Source organism: Lepidothrix coronata, unplaced genomic scaffold (genome assembly GCF_001604755.1).
Source record: "Lepidothrix coronata isolate B3197 unplaced genomic scaffold, Lepidothrix_coronata-1.0 Scaffold15, whole genome shotgun sequence".
Classification (NCBI taxonomy): domain Eukaryota; kingdom Metazoa; phylum Chordata; class Aves; order Passeriformes; family Pipridae; genus Lepidothrix; species Lepidothrix coronata.
The window spans coordinates 3,440,545-3,462,782 of NW_016690195.1; the positions used below are offsets into that span (position 1 = coordinate 3,440,545).

A 22,238-nucleotide genomic window follows, 5' to 3' on the forward strand; every position below is an offset into this window, starting at 1 on the left:
TCACTGGGGTGAGCCAGCCTGAATTCACACCAGTGAAAAGGAAATTGATAGAAACTATCTTGTAATATATACATGTAGGCAAAGATTGGTAGGATGCTATTTGCTAATACATTTGAAATACTGTATGCCGATGGAGATTATCTAGATGGCAGGAAGTTTTTGATGCTGACTTACTGGGGATAATGTAAATTTGGTGCCATTTCTTTCTATTCTGCAACCTGAGGTTTTTATCTGCTGTGCTGCTTGGATTGCAACTCTTTTGAGCAAAAAGTTTAAACTATGAGTTCATACAGCATTTTGTATATTCAGGTCCAAGCTTGCTTGCCCTTTAGCATTATCATTGTGCAAATATTGACTAAATATGACAACAAAAAGTAGCCAGTTGAAGCTAAAGGAGAAACCTTTAGAAACACAAATATCAAATTTAACCCTAGGAAAACTGATCAAAATTGTGAACATTATTGACAGACCTATGCTCATAGGTGGTTCTGCAGATGAACAAAATTATCTTGATGCTGACATCAATGATATATCTCTCACCCTTTGATTTCCAGTCATTTACAGTTTAGGTGACAGGCTAAGTTATACCTGAAAGATACTGAACCACATATCTCAGGGATCTTTGAAAAGTATTTAGAACATCTTGGATGGGACACCTTACTAGCTGGAGCGGTAAAATTTATTTCTTAAAGATCAACGGAGGCAAAGAAGTTAAAGTTGTTCAGCATTTTGGAGGATGCAACACATGCATTGGGCCAAATTTCTATCAGCATATCTTGTCTGTAATCTATATTAGCTAGTGCTATTAGTGATAGTAGCAAAAGTAATAGTAGTAGTAGAATACTAGTCAACGGAATTTTAGTGCTCTCTGTTATTCTCAGTCCTTAAATACTAAATTTTGAAATGATGTCCAGTGTAGCTTTACATGTAGTCCTATGTGAGTGAAAGGTTTCTAAGAATTCCAGGTAATACACAGCCATTAAAGCTTCAGATATGGTGTTTCAAATCACATTTGAACTCATTAATATAGTGATAGTGTGGCTAACTGGCTTTCAAACAGCTAACTTATGAAATGTTATTTGCAGCATAATGACTCTGAAGCCAAATAAGTTGTTTGCAAGGTAACTTCATATTTTATACCTGCACTCCATATCCTGCCTGGCAGTTTTAGATCTGTAGTAGTGTCATATCTGAGACAAGGTTCTGCTGTATTACAGCATTAAACCACACAGGGTTGTTCTCTGGCACTGAGTTCAGTCGGCACAGTTACCCAAATCCATACTGTGATACTCTCTTAGACATCCAAAACAGCTTTTGGATGTGATTCCTGGTGTATTTGAATTCCTGAAAGACAACATCATTGGAGGTGCTCTAGAATTTTAAGCTGATACTGTGCTAGAGACTCTTTCAAAAATGTACCAGTAAAATGATCCAGTTCCTTACAGCAGCCTTCCAGTACCTGAAGTGGGCCCACAAAACAGTTGGAGAGGGTCTTTTGACAAGGGCATGTAGTGATAGGACAAGGGAGAATGGCTTTACATTCAAAGAGGGTTATGTTTAGGTTAGATATTAGGAAGAAATTCTTTATTCAGAGGGTGGTGAGGCCCTGGCACAGGTTGTCCAAAGAGTTGTGGATGCCCCATCCCTGGAAGTGTTCAAAGACAGGCTGGATAGGGCTTGGAGCAACCTGCTCTAGTGGAAGGTGTTAGGGAGGTAGGAACCAGATGAACTTCAAGTCCCTTCCAACCCAAACCATTCTATGATTTCCATGCATCAGAATGTGTCAACATTTTATGTGTTCATGTAGACATAACTGTGGATTACCAAAATATAAACAAATGAAAGTGAAAAATAAAATTGTTTTTCATTTTGGGATTCATTGATTGTGTGATCATGGCTGAAGAGACTGCTATGACTCAAACACCATGGAAATGAGAGCAGTGTAATGACAACAGCACACATCCCTCTGCCAGAAAAACAAAGAGAGTGAAAACTTACAAAATAAAACTGAAATTTGTGATTTTGTCAGATAAACATGACATCGGTAGATAAAAACATATTTAAACTTTGCTTGAGAGTATTTTTATTGTTATTTCTGGATGGATCCCAGTGCCCACCAATTGACTCAGATTCTAGTCAGTGAGTTTAGTGCTGACCATTAAAATTAAGGTGTTTCATTAGTGAATCGATTTCTCTAAATATGGTGCCCTTGTAAAATCCTCATTAAGACTTAAAGTATTAACACCCCATACATTTGCACCCATAAAAAGGGAACTTTATGCCCTTGTTAAACTGTCATGGCTTCCATTGACATTCTGGCACTTTCAAGCATTCAGAGATGCCAACCTACCAGCTAGCAGTAGCCATAAGGATGTAAGTGGAAGCCTGGCTGGCTGATAGGTGGAGCTGATTACACAGTACAGGCAGTTTGAAAGAGCATGATTTTGCCTAGAACAAAAAAACAAACCTGCTTGGTTGTTCTGCACTAATGAAATAATCTGAAATAATGCGCAAGACTGTGGCATATAGTGTTTTCAATGAATGTAGTCTCTGGTCTCAAGAAAAAAAAAATAACCTAATAGGCACAGAACTTTGTAAAATTGCACCAACTTAACATATTAACCTTCTACAGGTTATTTCAAAATTACCTTACTTACTTGTATAATGGCCAGTCTTCGCGAGCGAAGATTTGGGAAAGGTCATTAACCCTTCGAGCCTGCGCAGTGGATTTTTTAGGTGAGACCCAGCGTGTGCTGAACTGAGCCCACCCTTTAATCCTGAGGTTCATCTGCCGGGGCCAAGCACGCTTGGACAGTGGCAGTGAGGTCCCCAGGACGTAGGTTTGTTTAGAGTGACCTTCTCTTAGATGGATTGCCTTACAGGGCTGACGAGCTCCATCTGCCCGGGGGGCTGGGAATTGAACCCGGGTCGCAGCGGTGAGAGTCCTGCACCCTAACCACTAGACCACCAGAGGCCCCGCTACTTGTAAGACAAATGTCTTTTCACAAAGCTGACATTTGGACTCACCAAGGCTCTTGCTACTTGATGATAACATATTGCTCTTAAAAGGCAAACATATTGAACCAGACCTGCATTGTAATGCAATGTCCCCAGCAAACTGTGTACTCTTTAGGCATTAAAGTCCTTGAGGACAGAGAACAATGTGTGACAGGTACACACCTTGCTTTTCATCCTATTATTTACATTTATCATTTTCATATGTTGTTTGCAAAACATATTTATCTCAGCAGGATTTTTTTTGTACTTTTTCTGTATGGAAAAATACAAGCATAGAGATCATATGGTGCTTTTCTACAGTATGTCTTCTTAAGTAACATCAGCAGACTGCTGCATCAACAGAGGGGCAGGACCGCGTGCACCACAGGCCACTCAAGTGCCAACAGTTCTGTACTGGTTTTGTCCCATCTCTACTGAAGATGGAATTAAAAGGGAAATAAATCATGTTTCATGAAGTTACAGTTTCAGAAACTAATTACATTGTCCTCATCTAAGACATTTTGAAAACCTTCAGTGGAGCACACAGGCAGCTGCAGTAATAAGATCTGAGCATATACATGAATAACTGCAGCTTGTTTCTAAGCTGATGGGTCTGATGAATTATAAAGGTTACTCTCAGAGACAAAAAAGGTGGATTAGGATCTAAACAGAGAAAGCAGCTAGCCTCCATATATGAATTTATAACAAAAGACCCAAACTGCAACAAACAAAAACCCTACCACTTGGTTTTGGGTTATTTTATAGCTTGATATTTTTTCCTGTGGGTTTCTTTCTCAAAAACTTTTTTCCTTAAAAGAGCATGCACCTTTTTTTTTTGTGCTCTTGGTTTCTCACCCTTATGAAGCATTATGAAGCAATATATTTTGCCAAGGTCTAAGACACCTTGTGGTTTGCAAATTGCCTTGTGATCATGAAAATGTGAAATTATTTTAATAAAAATAGAAATAGTCAGCAGTGTAGAGGTTCTCTGCTCCAATTCCAACCTCTTAGTTACTTGTGAGCTATCTACACTGCATTGCTTCATGCTGGTCCACTATCAGCTCCTTCTGTTATTTAGAAAAATTATGATTTTATTTTGGTTTTGTGATTTTATGGTAAACACTGGAGAGGAAAGTTAAATATATTTTATTTAAATAAGAATAGACAGTTTTCACATGTGACTAATATTAGCATTAAAGCAAAAGAGACAGTTACTTTTACAGATTTCCTTTATGTTCATTAAAGAAGGCTTGATACATAAGAGAAAGCCAACTGCAGGACAAGCAATCCTACCATGTCATTTAAGAAACTAAAATTGGTATCTCTATGCATCTGAAAGCATTTTGTGTTTCCAAGAAGAAAAACATTTCCATTTCTACCTTTTAAAATGATTTTATGTTAAAATTTCCCAATTTAATTTTCAAAACTTGAAATCTGTTGTTTTTTTTGAAATAGATATAAAGAAAGCAGCTTCAAATCTGTATGCTCTGAAAATGTGCAAGACTTTGAAATTATCTTCACAAGGGCTGAATTGCTTCCAGGTAGAGTCCTACTGGCAGAGACTGTTAAGACGATGAGAACAGTGGAACCATTTTCCCGTGTAGGAATTCTGGAATAGTGTACCAGCAAATGAATCTTAATGCAGGCAGGCCAAACAAGCAGTTCTAGGAGAATCCTGTTTTGCTGATATAACCGCACTTGCACTAACAACTAGGGAATTCTCCCAGAACAAATATGTCAGTCAGCAAAGCTATTTTGGTAGAAATCTGTACTGTGTACCTAGCTTGATGTTTGGGGTGGAGTTGACCTTACAGTAGAAAACGCCAAAAGAATTGGGAGAATGGAAAAATTTACTGTTACCATGTAAACAGACAGAAAAGTGTAGCTGCATTCTCTGTGACTGCTTAGTAGGGGATGCTCAGAAAATCCAAAATGCGTGATCTAAATAAAGTAGAATTTAGAAAACATATCCAATTGCTGGACATAGAAATTACTTAGGAATGATTTTTATGTCATAAAACTTCGAGAAGAGTAGGAGACCACTGAAGCTCAGTGCTACATGGACTGGGAGCTATTGTCCTGGGATGGAGCTCATGATTATGGCAAAGTTCATGACAAGTCAGGGACCAACTGTTTAGCAGGGTCTGTTGTGACAGAATGAGGGGTGATAGTTTTAAATTGAAAGAGGGTAGGTTTAGATGATATATAAGGAAAATTTTTTTTATATCAAGGTTGGTAAAACTCTGGAACGGGTTGCCTGGAGAGGTGACCCATCCCTGGAAACATTCACTGTCAGGCTGGGTGGAGCTCTGAGCAACCTGATCTAGTGGAAGGTGTCCTTGCTCATCACAGGAGCATTGGGCTAGAGGACCTTTAACAGTCCTTTCCAACTCAAGCCATTCTATGATTCTTTGATCATGTTAGTGAGGTAAAAATAGTGAATTTTTATTTGATGGGAATCACTAAAAACAGCCCTTACTTTGTTAAGGACCTTGCAGCTTTCTGGAATCTGCCCTTTCCAAGTGCTTGGCTAGAAATGGCTCATGCTCCTTTGTAGGCATTAAGGACAGCCAGCATAGTCCTAACATTTAGCAAATTACAGGCAACAACAGTTACTATTACATGTTACAAATTTTCATACACAAACCCCGTTTTAAACTGAATGGGCTATGCTTTTAATGATCTTTTCAGTGTATTGTTTTAGCCTTACAAAAAGGAAAAAAGTTTAATTCAGTAATAACAGTAGTCATATACCCCAGTGATATCTGGACAAATTACTGGAAATTGCTTGAGTAATAACTCAGAGAATAACATTTTCTCCAACCAATACTGCCATTTATTTTTTCTATCTTCCTAGAATTAGATAAATGCTGAGGTTTCAAACTGGTTTATTTTTTGGCGGGGGGAGACAATTCAGTCCATTCTTTTTCCCTTGTCAAGTGTTTCTTCTCTGTTGACATATTGGTTGTCTCTGCTTAGTGCAGGGTGAGAGTATGAAAGAAGGCCAAAACTCAGTGAAATAGAACACTGTATGTATTGGCACCTCGGTGGGAGGTGTGGGGGACTGTCCTTCATGTTGTAAGAGGAAGCAATTTGCCCTTCTTGTTGTGACACATTGGATAAAGATTTCTTATATGTGAGAAGTCATTAAGAGTTTGAATTATACTTGTAATAAGTTATGTCTAATAATAATGGTGCAAGTTAAAGATAATTAACCTGTGTAAAAAGCTCAGCAGCTGAATTGTCTTTTCTGAAGATAACCATCAACAAAATAAATCCCTTTTGTAGCAAACAAAATAAATCTTTGGGCAATACTTGACAGAAGACTAGAAAAGGTGACAAAGAAAAGGGCAAAAACTCCTTTCCAGTCCCATTCCTAGAATTCTTTCTTTAACTGCAGTTTTAAAAAGGATGTTCAGAAACTTTAGATCAGCTTTCGACAGTGAGTGCACTGGAGAATCCTCTCCAAAATGTGCATAAGGCCTTAAGAGCTCTTCTATGGCAATGAATGCTTTTATCTGGTGTTCAGAAGCTGGAGTGGGCTTTAGGAATTAATCCATAGGCAATAATAAAAAACAAAACCTCCATAGATAGTTTTCTCTTCAGTCTAGAGAATTATGACCTCAGGGTTCAGCACACAGAATTAGAAATAGAAAGTAAAGAAATTTCTTTTTTTCCCTTTTTTTCCCCTCTTTCTTGAAAGAATAATCAGATCATTATTTTTCCAAAGTATACCCATTTAAATTCAAATAATTTGTGTTTACTTGAAGCATGCTTGCTGAAATATACTCATTTAAAGCCTAAACATGGAAAAACATGAGAAATATATTAATTTCCATATTATTTTTTAAATTGCCACACATTTTAGATCTATATAAAAGGATAAAGATACATTTATTAAATTCAGAATCCTATTACTGGCTGGCTGTATATAGAGTAGGTTGACACGAAAGATCCAGTGCCACAAATTCATGTTACATGACATATTTTAGTAATTTTCAGGGAATACAGCTAGTAAGCAATTGCTTTCCTAGTTTGTTAGATGAGCCACCAAACTATTTTATAATACATCCAACCCTACAAGTAGAATTTCCTCAGGACATTTGTAGCAGATGTTTGACCTTGTTCTGTTTGACCTGGATTCCTACAACACACTGTTCTTTCAGCAAACTATCAGAAAATTTTAAAGAAATATGATACCTGAGAATCTCTTGCTTTGTCTTAGTATTTAGCATTGAGATGGGAGTTTGAATGAAGCTCCTTTAATAGGAATTTGATTCACTTCCAACTGGTGACACAAATCAAAGTGTATCAATTAAAATTTAAAAAATCAGCAAAATATTGTTAATGTCAGGGTAGCAAACTTGTTTTCTGCAGTCCAGGTGTGTATCTAGATTGCCATCAATTAGATTATTTGTATGATACAATCATTAGAAACTGAGGACAGCTACCTCAAATCCCAGAATCCTGAGAATTGATGGATTTCTTATCTCGGTTCTTTGTGTGTTTTCATTTTTCCATTTAAACCTTTATCTTAAAGAAAGAAAATTAGGATGGAAGCATTTTCAGGAAGCTCAGATGGGATCATGATTCTGTGTTTTGTCACAGATTTTCTGAGTAGGTGCCTAATATCGCAACATCTTGGGGTAATTTGGAATTGACTACAGATTGTGACTGTGAAGGTTTTAAAGTGATTTTCTTGGTAAAGGCTGATTTTATAAATGAAGTAACAGTTTTTTTATGTACTACAAAATATTAGCAGGAACATCAACTCGTCACATCAGCTGTGACTGCCAGGTCTTGTTCAGTGCTGAGGGGCTGAGAGATGTGGGGGCTCTGGTGTTGTGGGACAGCCATACCTGTGGGTGCAGCCAAATTCTCACTGGGCTGCACATCACTAGTGAAGCGCCCCACTAATGTCTTATTTGTCTGGCATGCCAACCACCCCTGTCATGGACATATCCCAGTAGGATGTCAGACCCCTGTGTCCCGTTTCTGCTGAGGTCAGAGCTTAGGGGGAGGCAGCAATGGGGCTTATTCTCTTATTTGGGAAGGAAAGCAAGAGCAGACTCCTTGAAAGCTTCTCAGCTCCTAAGCAGATATTATTTCTTCTACATGGGATACTTCTAAAGGGACTACTTACACAAGGAGTATTTATGAGTGAAAGCAGATGAAACAATGTTATAAAGCAGTTGCTCTTCTTTGAATATGTATTCTACAGTTTGTCTATAGTCTTGTAAAGATCTCCAAGTTGCCAACTGTTTTTTTGCCTTTCTCTGCATCCTCAATGCCTTTTTCAGTGTTATTCAGCTGTTTTCATGAAAGTCATCAGTAGTTTATCTGAAATTTAGTAAACATTATCTTTTTTTTAATCCAACTTTTTAAAAGCAATCATGAATTATTATTTAATCAAGCCATGGACATTTACTTTTCTGCCATATTTTACACTGATAAAAATGTTGAAGGAAGTTATTTTGTCTGCTTTAGTGTTTATAGATAGTTTATAGTCACCAAGTGTTTTAAAGATATCTTTAGCAGTTACTTCAACATGTTTTATTGGAGTTTGCCAATTACATGATTTTGCATATGATATTTATTAATATTACCATAATTACAATTTATTTTAGAGTTGCTTATAGTATTTTTGTACTGTCTTTCTAGAGTAAACTGTAAACAGAAGTAGTTAATTCTGCAACTTGAATATACTTTAATAGGATGTAGCGCTGATATAAATGCAAAAGGTGATTTTAAAGGAAGTGCTGGAGGGACTGCAGGCTAACCAGTACCTCCACCTCAGCAGGTCTCTGCCATCAAGCCTGCCCATGGGTCTGCCTGTGGCATACAAGAGAGATGTCTGACTGTCTTGGCAGCTAACCTTCTTATTAATCAGTAAAAAGTCACAGATATGTTGGAAGTTCACAAACTTTGGCATGTGGCCAGAGAAACATGAACTTTTATAGAATGACCAACTAAATATACATTTTGGAATATGACCTGAATGCGACATCTAAAAGATATCAGAGCCTAGAGAAGCTGCTCTGGGCATGATTTATAGCTAATGCAGAGGAAAAGAGGATTTATGTTGTTCTAAAGTAAACTTCTATGGTGTCAAGTGAAACATACTTTATTAGATTATAGTTATCTAGAAATGAAATTATTGTGCACATTGTAAAAATAGCTGTCAAAACTCACTATTTCCCTGTAGATCAAGTAATGATAGGTTCCATTCCTGAGTGCTTAATTTCTGACTAGTTTTCATTCCTCAGCAAAGTATGTCAGTAAGAGTTGGCTGTTTGCAATCTCTTGTTATTATCTGGGCACAAATATTTCTTTCCAAGCATCAGCTCAATGAAATACACTTAATGGGTGTGACTTACACACTTTCTTCTGAAGAGTTTTGGTTGGCTTCAAACCAGCGTTCTGTCTGCAAAGTTGGTTAGATCAAACCCTAAATATCATTTAACATTATTTTGGGATAATTTTATTTTTATTTTTTTTTTAAGGAAAACTGAAAAAAACCCCTCCACTTTTACCATCATGACTGTTTAAAGGGCCAGTAAGAAAACAACAGCCATGTGCAAAGTTTGATACCGCTTTTGCACTGTGGTAAACTACAGTAAAATAAATTACTGATGCTGAAAGAGACTGTTACAGTAGCTAGTACCTCTTTTCAATCGTATCCAGCACTTTAGTTTCTTAGCATATTGGGGGGAAGGTTGCTAATTGCCATACACTCAATTAATATAACATACCGGATAAAATAAAAGAAAGGTAACATTAAACAGTGGTGAGGAATATATGGAAGGAAGATTGGATAAAACTCCCAAAATTATGTGTTGTAGCTATAAGCAAATCCTGTGAATTCAGAATAGATATACTCATATTTGCCAAGGAGGTAGGTATGCTTTAGAGAAATACAGCTTGGCTTGAAGTGGAGGAGAGGTGAAGGATTTGCCTGTGGCTTGCAGGACAAATTCCTCACCATATGCTGGGCCACTGACAGAAGCAGGAGCGATGGGCACAAGCTCATACAAAGGAGGCCCGCTCTGAACACCAGGAAACATTTTTTCACTGTGAGGGTGAGTGAGCATTGGCGACTGAGGTTGCCCAGAGAGTCTGTGGAGTCTCCATCCTTGAAGATACTCAAAGCCGTCTGGCTCCCGTCAGAGAAGCTGGCTCTAGGTGACCGTGCTAGGTGGCCCTTCCCACCACAGCCTTTCTGTGGTTCAGCGTTTCGTTCCCTTTTCATACAAACACCACCTGAGATCAGACAGTTGCCCGTTGTGTCCCGCCGGCCAGGAGTGCGGGCAGCGGTCCCCAGCTCCAGCTCATCTTTAGTCCTTACCGAATCGCGGGGCCGCCCCTCCTATGGCCTCTTCCCGCCTTCAGCATCCCCATGAGCCCCCGGCCAGACCCGGCGCTCCCCTCCCGCCTCCTGCCGCGCAGGGGCCGCCCGTCGGTCCGTCGGGGGCCGGGCGGGGAGAACAAAGTGTGCAGGCGGTGCCTGCGGGCCGTCCCGCCGCTCCCGGCCGGCGCCGTTCCCTATCCTGACTCCGGCACGGCCGGTATTTACAGCGGCCGGGCCATCCCGTCCCGTCCCGTCGGCGGGGTTCGCACCACGGCGCCGTCCCCTCCGCCCGCCCCGGTGACTTGCGCCGCCGGCTGACGGCTCGCCCTGCTGGTAGGCGGCTCCGTGCTGGCTGCGGCGGCCCGCCCCGCCGGGAGCAGCGGCGGAGAGAGCGGGGCAGAGCCGGGCACAGCGGGGCAGAGCCGGGCACAGCGGGGCAGAGCCGGGCACAGCGGGGCAGAGTCGGGCACAGCGGAGCTCCGCGGAGCGCAGCCCGCCCAGCGCTCCCCGCCGCCCTCCGCCGCTGCCGCCGCTCCCGCTCCGCCGCCAAGACGCCGCGCTTCTTGTACCGCGCCAAAGGCGGGTGCCGCTCGGCCAAGATGGGCCGGCAGACGGCGGCCGGCGGGCGCACCATGCAGCGCTCGCAGAGCCGGAGCAGCCTCTCCGCCTCCTTCGAGGCACTGGCGGTCTACTTTCCCTGCATGAACTCCCTGGAGGAGGAGGACGGAGGTGAGGGGCCGGAGCCGGTGTCAGGGTCGGGAGGAGGGCAGCAGGTGTGCGCGGGACCGCGGGCGCTCCGGGGTGCTCCCGGGATGGGGCGGACTCGGAGGTGGCCAGGAAGGGCCGGGGGTCGGTGCCGAACGAGGAGCTGGATGGGAGGACGCGAGTAACGGAGAGTGACTTAGGCTGAGAGAGAAGTTGGTAGCACCGTGCTTGTAGCTGGAGAGTGAGGTGTGATTTAACAGGTAATTTTTATCATCACACTGTGAATGAAGTTATAAGCTGAGCTTTATTAATGTTGGAAAAAGAAACCCAAGAAAAGGGATAGAGGACCTCTCCGTTTTCTGCTCACTCATAAGAAAAACGAACCATGCTTCCTTGCGGGTGGCTTTCTGACACTGCGTGGGCTTGCTCAGGTATCCCTTGTCTGTTACTGTAACATTATTCACACAGAACAGTAGAGTTGAGCAATGAAATACTGTCTCTGTGTAACTTTTTCTTGGGGGCACCGGTATAGGTAGAAGTCTGTGTGTCCAGGTAGACCTTGCAGGTCTCATTCACAGTTAATCTCTACTCATAAAAGTAAATCCAACCCGTAAAGCATGTGTGTAATTTTCATATATTTATTGCAGGACCAGAACTTTACATGACAAGAGAAATACAATGGATTTTCTCTATAGCCATGCCCCCCAAAAAGGGTGCTATTTGGAATGTATGTAACAAATGTATAGTTAAGCATGGCACAAAACTCTACCCAGGATAGAACTTGTGTTTCATGAGTTTGTTTTGAGTATACTGGTTTCATAACGAAAATAGTCTGGTGTGTTGAAATATGTTTACATATAGAATGAACTGATGGACTTCGGCTTGTTAATCAGAACTAATTCAAGATTTTTAATTTCATTAGGATTCATGGAGTATATTGCACCTTCAATAGATTTGAGCAATATAAAACAGAGATACCAATGTCCAGTGCTGCTACACAAACGTGTATCAGCTATGTGTGTACACCATTCATGATCTGTATTTAAAATATCTGTATGTGCATGTATCACCTTCCACATCACAGGCTGAAATTTCAGTGGCAAATATGTGTCCCCAGTTTTCACACATCTTGATTTATCTTTTCATGCGCAACAGTCCCTGAAGTCTCCTCTCCAAAGCACATTTTGTTTCTGATGTGAATGCTGAGGTGTGGTCCCCCACCTTTCCCCTGCTCCTACTCTCGGGCTGACCAGGTTGCCCCTCTTCGTGGAAAAGAGGGAGTTGCTCCCTGGAACAAAGTGTGAGGTGCTTCAGAAGTCTTATTTGCTCCCTTCCTTTAACAACAAAGTGAACTGCAAAATATTCCCAGTAGACTTCAGGGTAGGCTCCAGAGGGCATTTTTAATCTTTTAATGTGTTAATAAATATTATGGCTGAAAACACACACTGAAAATATCATAAATTAGGCTACACATGCTTAGGTATTCTTTAAGGATTATTTTTTGTTATCGTTCCAGAATAGTTTTCTTTTCAGTGCTGATTTTTAGCTACAATAATTGAATTAATCTGGTGTGAAATCAGAGTATTGATTTGTTTTATTCTAGTTTGTTTTCTTTACTTCTCTCGGAAACACTTAAGTTATTCCTTGGTTGAATCTGTGTATGTTTAAAACTGTTCACTGGTTCAAAGAAACATGAAATACATGGAAGTCAGTAGAGGAATATCTGTAAATTTAAGTGTAATTGTAATGATTTATTTAGTTTGTGCTGGCAAGTTATTTAAACAGAAGTGTTAAAAGAATGTATACTGATTCACATGTTGTGTTGCTTTATGTTATCTGATCCTATTTAGATGTAGTCTACACTTGAAAATGCATTAAATGTAATTCCCATGAAAAAATAGAGATGTAATTGCTATGCAGTTTTTATGCATCTGAGTTTCTGCTACCTGAGATTTTAGACATACCAGGTTACAGAGAAAGTGATAGGCATGACAGTTAAGTTCTTTTCCCAAGTGCTCTCACTGGGATTAGAAAAAAAAAAATTGTGATATCTTTTTTTTTTTAACTCAAGTCACCTCTGCACTCAAATTGGAACTTGTTGTCTTCTGAGTGCTTTATGCAATTATATTAATGTACCACCACTGTCCCTAAGTAGGTGTGGTACATGCACTCCCATGTTCATGCAGATAATGCCTGAAAAAAGAAGTTAAACCCACTTCATAAATTAACTACCCTCAAGGTGTAGTTATTTCTATGTATGAATAGGTTAAAAAAAGATATCCTTCTACAAGAGTGCCTTTTTTTTTTATTTTTTTACATTTCGCACTCAATCACATTTTTAATACAAATAGGAAATCTGACCTGTTGAGGCATTTTTTTTGTGATACGCTCTTGAAGACTTTTATTCATTAACTGCTGAAATCAACAGACTGGTCCAGAGGTATATCTTTCAGAATGAAGGAATATGAGTACTGTCAAGTTCAGAAATAAGTGAATAGTAAGTATCTCAATACAATTGAATAGTAAGTAACTCATACAACATATTATAAGAATAATTTTAGAAACTATTTTGAATGTGATGATTGAGAAGATCCATTTACATGTCAACTGATTAAAGAATGAGACTTCTTAAACCCTGGCATCCAAGCTCTGATGTACTGAAGAAGTGGGCTTCCATTTTCCAGTTGGTAGCCATGAACTTGAATCATAGAATCATCAAGGTTGGAAGAGACTTTCAGGAACATCTAGTCCAACTGTCCACCCAGCACTACCACTGTAACCCCTAAACCACTAAATCACCCAGCACCAGATCCAGAGGGCTCTTGAACACCTCCAGGGATGGTGACTCCACCACCTCCCCGGGAAACCTATTCCAATGCCTGACCACCCTAACAGTGGAAAACTTTTCTCTAGTATCTAATCTGAATCTCCCATCTCAGATTAAGGCTGTTCCTCTAGTCCACTCACTGCAGGCATGGTAGAAGAGACCGACCCCCACCTCACTACAACCTCCTTTCAGGTAGTTGTAGAGAGCGATGAGTTCCCCCCTGAGCCTCCTCTTCTGAAAACTAAACAAACCCAGCTCCCTCAACCACTCCTTATAAGACATGTTTTTTAGAGCCTTGTTGCCCTTCTCTGGACACGCTGCAGCACCTCAATGTCCTTGAAGTGAGAGACCCAGAACTGAACACACTGCTCAAGGTGCAGCTTCACCAGTGCAGAGTACAGGGGGAACTTGCCATGGCTAGGCCTGAACTTGCCGTGGTTGTCCAGGTTTGCAGCACAGGGAACTGCTATTCACACTAGCATTTCCTACTTGCTGATTAGTTGAGTCCTTCAAGTTTACGCACTTTAATTATTTTTAAAGGAGTCTATTATTCTTAGCCATGTCTAGTAAAAGGTGTTAAAAAATAGTTCTTTTCATCATCAGTTTTTTTCTGGCATGTGTGCACGTGCACACACAGGACTAACATGTCATTTGGTACCAGAACAAATTATGTATGTTACCAAAGTATCAAGGATTTTAAAGAGCATCTTTTGCATTTTTTGTTATATTCATTGGGGATAAAATGTATAGTCTACATAGTGAAGTGAGAATTGGTGTCAAATAATGCTTGGAACAGACTTAAATTACATGGAGATTGTTGAAGAGGCATGGGACAGAAGACAAATCAGTACCTGTATGAATGCTCTTGAAACATCCAAAGACTCACATTTTTTCTTAAATCCTGGCCTTGTTGAAGTTAAGGGAAATTTTGTCATTTTCAAAAGATGAGGGAATTTCAATGTAAATGCATGTGACATCCTTTTAAATGTCTGTGTAGTCATAATGCAAAATCTCATGCACATGATATATTTACAAGTAGTGCATATGAATATACTAATCTTTTCTTTGAACAGCTGGAAAAGGTGCTAGAGCAGATTACTGAAGAAGGTTACTGGAGCAGGTTACGGGAGAAGAATTGGAGTTATCCAACATCCAGAGAAAGGAAGAGACATTCAGACCATATGTAGTCACTAGAAAGCCTACATCTGTTTTTATGAGTGGAACTGGTAACTTGATGCTTCCTCAAACTCCAGTGTGTGTATTGTTTGCTGTAATAAATTTCCACTACAGTTTCTGTTTTATACTCTGTTTACATTCACTTCTGATTTGTGTTTGCACTGAGGTGTTGGTACAAACTGTTAAATAGTAGGTTGCCAGGAGTGCAGCTATGGAACTGCTGGTCATGGCAAGATCTGTGTGCAGAATTATGCCTGCCAAAAGGGAGTGTACTTCAGTTTAGTATCTTCTTTTGCAAAGGTTTTTGGGTGGTAGTGAAGCTATGAGATTGAAGGGGAAAGTCAAATGCTTTGCAAGTGCTTAAGACAATTCAAGAGATAATTTATGATAATGTAAGTCATAAATTAATTCAGAAAGAACTGGAAAGCATCTTGGTCTCCCAGTATGTTAGAAAAACAAAAGGCAATTAAAAAAAAAAAGCCACAGAGTGTTCTGCAGTCCAAGACAATCATGCCAAAAATAGCAAAAATTAGTTGCATTAGCTAAGAAAAAATTATGTTACAGTTTTGCATATTGATGTGTACTGAAAGAAGTATCTGAGTGTTGCTGCAAGAGTTCAGCAGGAATAGAAGCACATTATACACTCCTGTCACCTGGCTGATAACTAGCTGGGAAACTTGCTGGAGGGTTTGTTCGATCCCACATAGGTATCAGCAGGACTGCTGCCAGTGAGTGAAGGGTTGGGACTTATTTAAATGTAGGCTGAGCTGCTCAGTTGAGTGCTGTAGCTGGCTTCAGTGGCATTTCTCACTGATTAATCATTGCTCATTGGTAGAGCTGGAATAAAGCTTGGCAGTTCCTGGATTCTGTTCTTGTGGTTAGACCACCAGATCACACTGTCCCTCTGGAGGTCCCAGTAGACAATAACAAGCAGACAATAATTTGACCAGAAATAGAAAATGGGGGAAGTAGTAACAATCAATTCATTAGCAAGTAATTATTAAAGTGAAGAGAATTCTGCACATGAAGTAGTTATGCTTTAAAATTATCATCTTAAAAAGAATAAAGTTATATAGGAATATCAGGCAATGAAGAAAATGAGAGTAACTACATCTTCTTAGGGGAACTGGCCTACTTTTTGGCCTTGGTGGTAAAGATGACCTTGTTTATGTGGAATGCTCGTAGGCAGAGGAAAGGAGGAATATGAAAGAAGGGTATAATACCCTGTGACAGGTTATCTACTATAAAAGATGAAGCTTTAAAGATCTTGGTTTGATTGGTGCAAACACACCAGACATCATCTACTGCACATCTCATGCAACAGTGGGCTGGCTCATCTTTTAGATGATAAAATGCACTCTGAATATGCAATAGTAATCGTTCCATACAGAATCTGCATGACATTTAAGTTTACAGTTGATAATTTTTTCTGTTTGCTGTTAGGGCAAGGCTCAGGGGCTGAGCTGAGTCAACCTTTCTGTCAGGATGGTGAGACCGGGTCTCTCCCACTTCTGCAGCTCCACAGGCTGAGTTCCAGGGTGGAGGCAGTACAGCAGGCATTTCTAGCAATTTGCATCTTTCCTTCCAGTTGCAAATGTTTTTACCAGTTTTTACACTCAGGTACTATACTAATGAAGTAGCTGTAGATGCCAAGATGAGGTGAGACCTTTTGAAAAATAAGCATAGAAAAAAACTATACTGTTGCTCGCAAAGTAAAGAGTGTGACAAAAAAAAAAAATCACATGTGTTCTGGGAAACCTCTGGAAAGTTAACAGAAAAGCAGAAGAAACTGTAGAAGGATTAGCATTCAAAGTACAACATACTTCAACCTGCCTTATGATAGAAATGCCCAGTGGAGTTTTAAAGCTGTATTTCTTTTATAGCTGTATTACTGTTCTGAGCTTCTAGTTACATTGTACGTACATGTATCTGAATAGCTTACAGATAACTCAAGTATGGCTATAATAGCAGCAGTGAAGCCACAAGTTGCATCTCTGGTGGTACCTACATGAAAGTGAAAAAACCTGTCTCATTTGTATCTACGTACTGTAATTGTTATTTTTCAATGTCAAGGTCAAGTGTAGTCAGAGCAGCAACATGCTGTATTGTCGTTGGAGAGGTAAATGTCTAACAGCAGTAGTTTGAAAATGGGTCATTATGGTGTGAAATTTGCTCAGTTTTTTGTGAACTGTGGTTATTTAAATAATTATATTTGCATAGGATCATTACTCATGTTAGACAAAGCAAAGGAAGAAGAGCTGTTTCTAATTTGTGTAATCTCAGTAGCCATCCAACTCCTTGGCACCATCTATCTCATTAAGCCCTAATAGAGGCTGTTGAATTGTTTCAATACACTTGCTACATCATTCAACAATGCTGCACAGATCTGTCTGATAATATATGTAATGACCCTTGCTATACTAAAAAGAATCAAGGTTGGATTGAAGAATAGTGTTACTGTCATTATTACATATTTAGAAAGTATCTCTCACTTCATATATAATACAAAAATAAAAAAGCAGTTCTAAACTCCTCAATATATATAGTATTTGCTCTTTAAGCAGTTTTAATCTGCTCTTGGCACTGCATGGAGTAATGGTTATTAATAAATGCATAAGAATGGAATACATCCTGAAAACTGAATGTACACATAAACATAAAAGCATTAGCTCTCAAAACTGCAGCAATGGTTTCTATTTACTTAATATGATCATCCTTTGTCATTGGCAAAATCAAAGACTGGATGCAAAGATTTCTTGTGATGAAGATGTGCACCTATTTAGTTATTCCTTATATAAAAGGTATACAAAATTAGAATGTAACTCCACAAAATTGCTTGCTCTATTTTTCAGGACTTTAATAGCTTTGGGATGAGACTGATTTCCCACTGCTTTGCACTTTTTGTAGTTATGGAGGTTGTTGTACAGGATGTACAAAGTAGATATAAAATGCTACCATTCTGTTTTGACACATGCACAAAGTATTCATAGTCAGACCTGTTATATTTGAATGATAAGAACATTTATCTGCATGGAGATTGGAGCTGCTCTAAATGAGGGTTCCTGAAGAACTGTTCATTCAGGTCACTTGCCTCACGGGACATACAGCTGTGGGCTGCAAAGCCATGTGCTTCTTCATTGTTGTATCTCTGTGTTCAGTTCTACAGCAGTTGTGCAAGGCTTTTGTAGGGTGCATCCTCTGACCACACCTCAGAACCTGATGGCCTTCTCAGTAACAGAAACAGAGACTTCTGCAGTAGTGCTGGAAAGGCCTGAGTGGCTTCTATTGCTGATCTGTGTCTCACTGTCAGGTGTTGTGCATTTCTAAATAAAAGTCATTGGGATAGCATATTCATTCTGCATTTGATGTCTGCTGATTTTGTATTGCATCAGAACTAAACATTTTTTATGATCCCATATTTGAGACATTTAATGTGGAACGGTATTTTTCCAAGTTAGATTCAAACCTTTGTGGATCTCTAGTTGGACTGTCTAGTCCAAGGGTAGTTTATTAACTCAGTAAATCTCAGTATAACAGTTGACTTGCCAATCAACGTATCTTACACAAACTTGAAGAAAATGTTCCTTCTTGGCTTTACAGTCATACATTTGAAAAAATAGCATAAATGTAATAGAGATGTCCTGATCTCTCTTGGGCCAAATAGGTGACTAAAATTATAAAAAATAGTTTATTTTCTTAGTGTGTATTATAAGCAAGATCTGCAATCAGCATCTCTAAAACAAAGGATCCAAGCAGACCTGCATAGCCTGTTTGTTGTTAGATAGTCAGAGCCAGGTAACGAAACAAGAAGTGGAAATCACAGCAGGACTAACACATCTCTTCCTTACATCTGTGGTTATTTAGTTTTGATTCCCTGGGATGGCTGCCAGTCCATTGTTTTGTCTGTTATCATGGGTAAATTCTTTGTCAAGGGTCAAGCATCAAGCCTCTGTGCCATGGTGCTGTATATACTTAATTGGGGTTTCCAGGAGTGTTACCTAGCACAGATATTGAAAACAAGCCCTAGGATATCCAAGATGGCTATTTGTCCTTTTTATATGTAGCATGTGATTCTGAATAATAACACCAGGGATACTAGAGTTTAAGGACCATTAAGTAATTAGTTATCATGTATGTAGAAATACAGCTCTTTGTTAACATTTCAGTCTTGTAAAAATGTTTCAAAAACCTTTTGGGGACTGTAAGTCTTGAAGAGCTTAAACTGATGGATGCCCCATGGAGGCAAAAGAAGTTTCTGTTGTCTGATGCTTTTAACAATTTGCTGAAGGATCAGTTAAGATTGGAGAATGGACATCAGAAGAGGAGTGAAATTAAAGTGGCAGGATAGAGCTTTAAACACATCAAGAGGTGGGAGAGAATAAGGAGCAGGTGCCTGCCTTAAACCACAGCATTGCTTGGAAGCTGTGCGTGGTAAACTGACTTTAAATCACATGACCACAGTGAGCCATGGGGATCTTTTTCAGACTAAACATATGACCAGCCTTGCCATGACAGGGAAATGGAATGCAGACAAAGGATGCTGTAACCTGGCCAGGAAAAACTGAGATTGGTGATGTCTGCCTCTTGGGTCCTGTCTATGGAAATTCATCAATAATGGGATGCCAAAGCTTCTATACCAGCCTTTGACCAGAAGTTCAAGCAACAGTTTTGCACTTGATTATTTCATTCAGTTCTCTCTTTCTTTTATTTAGGTGCTATCTTAATTAACCTTAATCTTAATTAACCATGCTTCCATTATGTCCAGAGGAAAGAACAGCAAGAGAGTGAAGAAGGGTTTCTTGATTGAAAATGAAAAACTAGTGAGGCCTCCCAAGAAATTTAAAAGTGCAAACTGAGGCTGTAAGCCCAGACTCACGCTTTCCAAACCTGGCTGCTCCCTTACTGAAGGCATCTCTGCTTTGGGCCTATCCAGGCAGGTCATTTCCATCCCAGTCACAATTTTTCAGTATTTTGTGTTCAGGTATTCATGGAAGCAAGAACTAGAGCACAGGTCTTCCCTTCTTCCTTACAAGTAAGGGAAAGCCCCTGGTTACACTTTCTTCCTGTCCCTACAAATACTCTTTGGGCTTCATAAATGCTGACAGCGTGCACTGTGAAAACCTTCATTGGAGGGACTGTAGCACAACACTTCATAAGCTGGTTGTTAGCATTGGCCTCTGAGGTCAATGAGGTGTGCTCAAATTCAAATGACAATGGAATCTGGGTTTCCCAAATCCCGCTTAAATTAGTAGATCCTAATCCATGTCTTCTGCTTGCGGTCTGTGGGTGATACAAAGAAAGAAACAACATGGTTGTGGTTCCCAGTATTTCAAAAGAAGCTAAATGCCTTGTTCCATGCAGCCAAAACATGGGCTGTTTCAGACACAGAATGAGGAGCTGCAAGGGAATTTAGACCTACTCGGTCCACCTTTTCTTTAGTAGGTTCAATTGTTGGTAGACTGTCTCTGATGATTTTATCTAGCCTGGTGTTAATATGCCCAGAGCAGATAAGAAGATATGTAAAGAGTTTGACTCTTGAAAAATGGTCACTTTGAGGCAGCTTGTTCTTTTTTTGGATCTAACTCCTGAATTCAAATGAAGATACTGAAGCAGTTTTTATGCAGCCTTTTTGTTGAGGTGAGGAGAGCAGATATGAGCCACCTCAAGCACTTGAGTGTGTTTCTGAAGCCACAGCTGCTCTGTGCTCTGTACTCATTACAAGTCCTACCAAGAGATCGCGTACAACCTGGGGACTGGCATAGCCCGCCTGCCTCTGCCTGTGCCAGCCACGTTCTCTCCCAGGGCTCTGTGCCTGCTGGGGAGCAGTTGTAGGAAGTTCTTGCTGAGAGCACGCTGAGAGCTCCCACTCTCCCTACGAGAGGCAGATTTCATCTGGCTAGATCCCAGATGATGGAAGATGATGTGTTGCATTCACTGCATTTTTTGACTTGTCCTCATCTGCTATTGAAGATCATATCAGTAGTTTTACATCTCTAATTTGCAAGTGATTTGCACTCCAAGTTGTGGGAACAAATAATTCTGCATGTAATTTAGAAAATGTGGCCTGCGGAGTCTATTTGCAGTAACCATATTAGTTAAATTACCAGTGTGATTAACCATAAGAATGAATGTGCTTTCATAAATACCAAAGCAATTATTTCTGGTAATTTATTCCACTCCTTACAATATGGCTGCAAGAATCTGAACTAGTGTTTTGAGGATAATGTATTCCATATTTTGTGATGGGGACTTGAGAGAAATTTCATCTTGCTAGGGCAATTAGCTTATACTAATTTGAAGAACATTTTCCATGTTCTTTATTAGAGTTTAGGAAATTGTGAGTAAAATGATTTTCAGTGTAGGTGGTCAGCAACATATTTAACAAAAAAGTACACTTCTAAACCCTCTTGTTTCTGTGTCCTTTTATTTGGTAAGATTAAAACAGCATGCATAACATGAGTGTATATGTATATATACTTTAGGATTATAAACCCCCCACTTTTACAGTGACACCAGTTACATGTTTATTTCTGTGTTTGTGTCAGATGCATTCCCAAATTATTCATCTAGCTAGAGATTAGCATTACTTCAGTTGGGTTCATTCAACTGTATACTTGTTTTCACAATTTTTTTTTTTAAATTATCTGTCTTAAAAGAAAAAGAACAACTTTAATTCATGTTGTTGGTTTGTTCCTTTTGGTCTGGGTTCAGTACAGAATGCAGCCACATGAGTAGTTGAGTAAACACAAGAGAGGTTTCAACTTCCAGGCAGGAATGAGGGAAACCAGTTTGGATTTACTGGAGTGATAAGATCTTCAACTAGATGTTCTACCAGGTACAGCCTGGAAGTATGGCACTAAAGGCTATTTCTTTGAGTTGAGTAAATACTTTACATTTTCATTGCTACTCACAACATTTTAAGTATTTGAATGCTGAATTTATGAAACAAATTATGGATGATACAAATACTGTCTTTGATTTTAAATTGTTTGAGGAATTGTAAGATTATTTTTTATTTATTAACATTTTTCCAGGTATAAATGTATTGCTAGTATTTTGGGCAATCAAGTGGGAGTATTTCTCATGTGTATTATTACATATTAGTTTAACCAAGGTTCATCTGAAAGAATATTCATCTCTCAAGCAGTAGCTCAGGAGTCATGCCTGTGATCTGAGTCTTCTATA

The 22,238-nt window shown here is 39.6% G+C and overlaps 1 protein-coding gene across 46 annotated transcripts in view; it reads left to right on the top strand.

Annotated features, from left to right (window-relative positions):
* RIMS2 (regulating synaptic membrane exocytosis 2) overlaps positions 1-22,238 on the top strand; it is a 448,944-nt gene that overhangs the window by 416,998 nt on the left and 9,708 nt on the right. The window contains exon 1 of one of the 46 annotated variants that reach the window (XM_017806485.1): positions 10,945-11,074. The exons of the other annotated variants lie outside the window; for them this stretch is intronic. Coding sequence (XP_017661974.1) covers positions 10,945-11,074 — 130 coding nt within the window. Of the gene's footprint in view, positions 1-10,944; positions 11,075-22,238 lie in introns of those variants that run through there. 46 annotated transcript variants of the gene reach the window in all.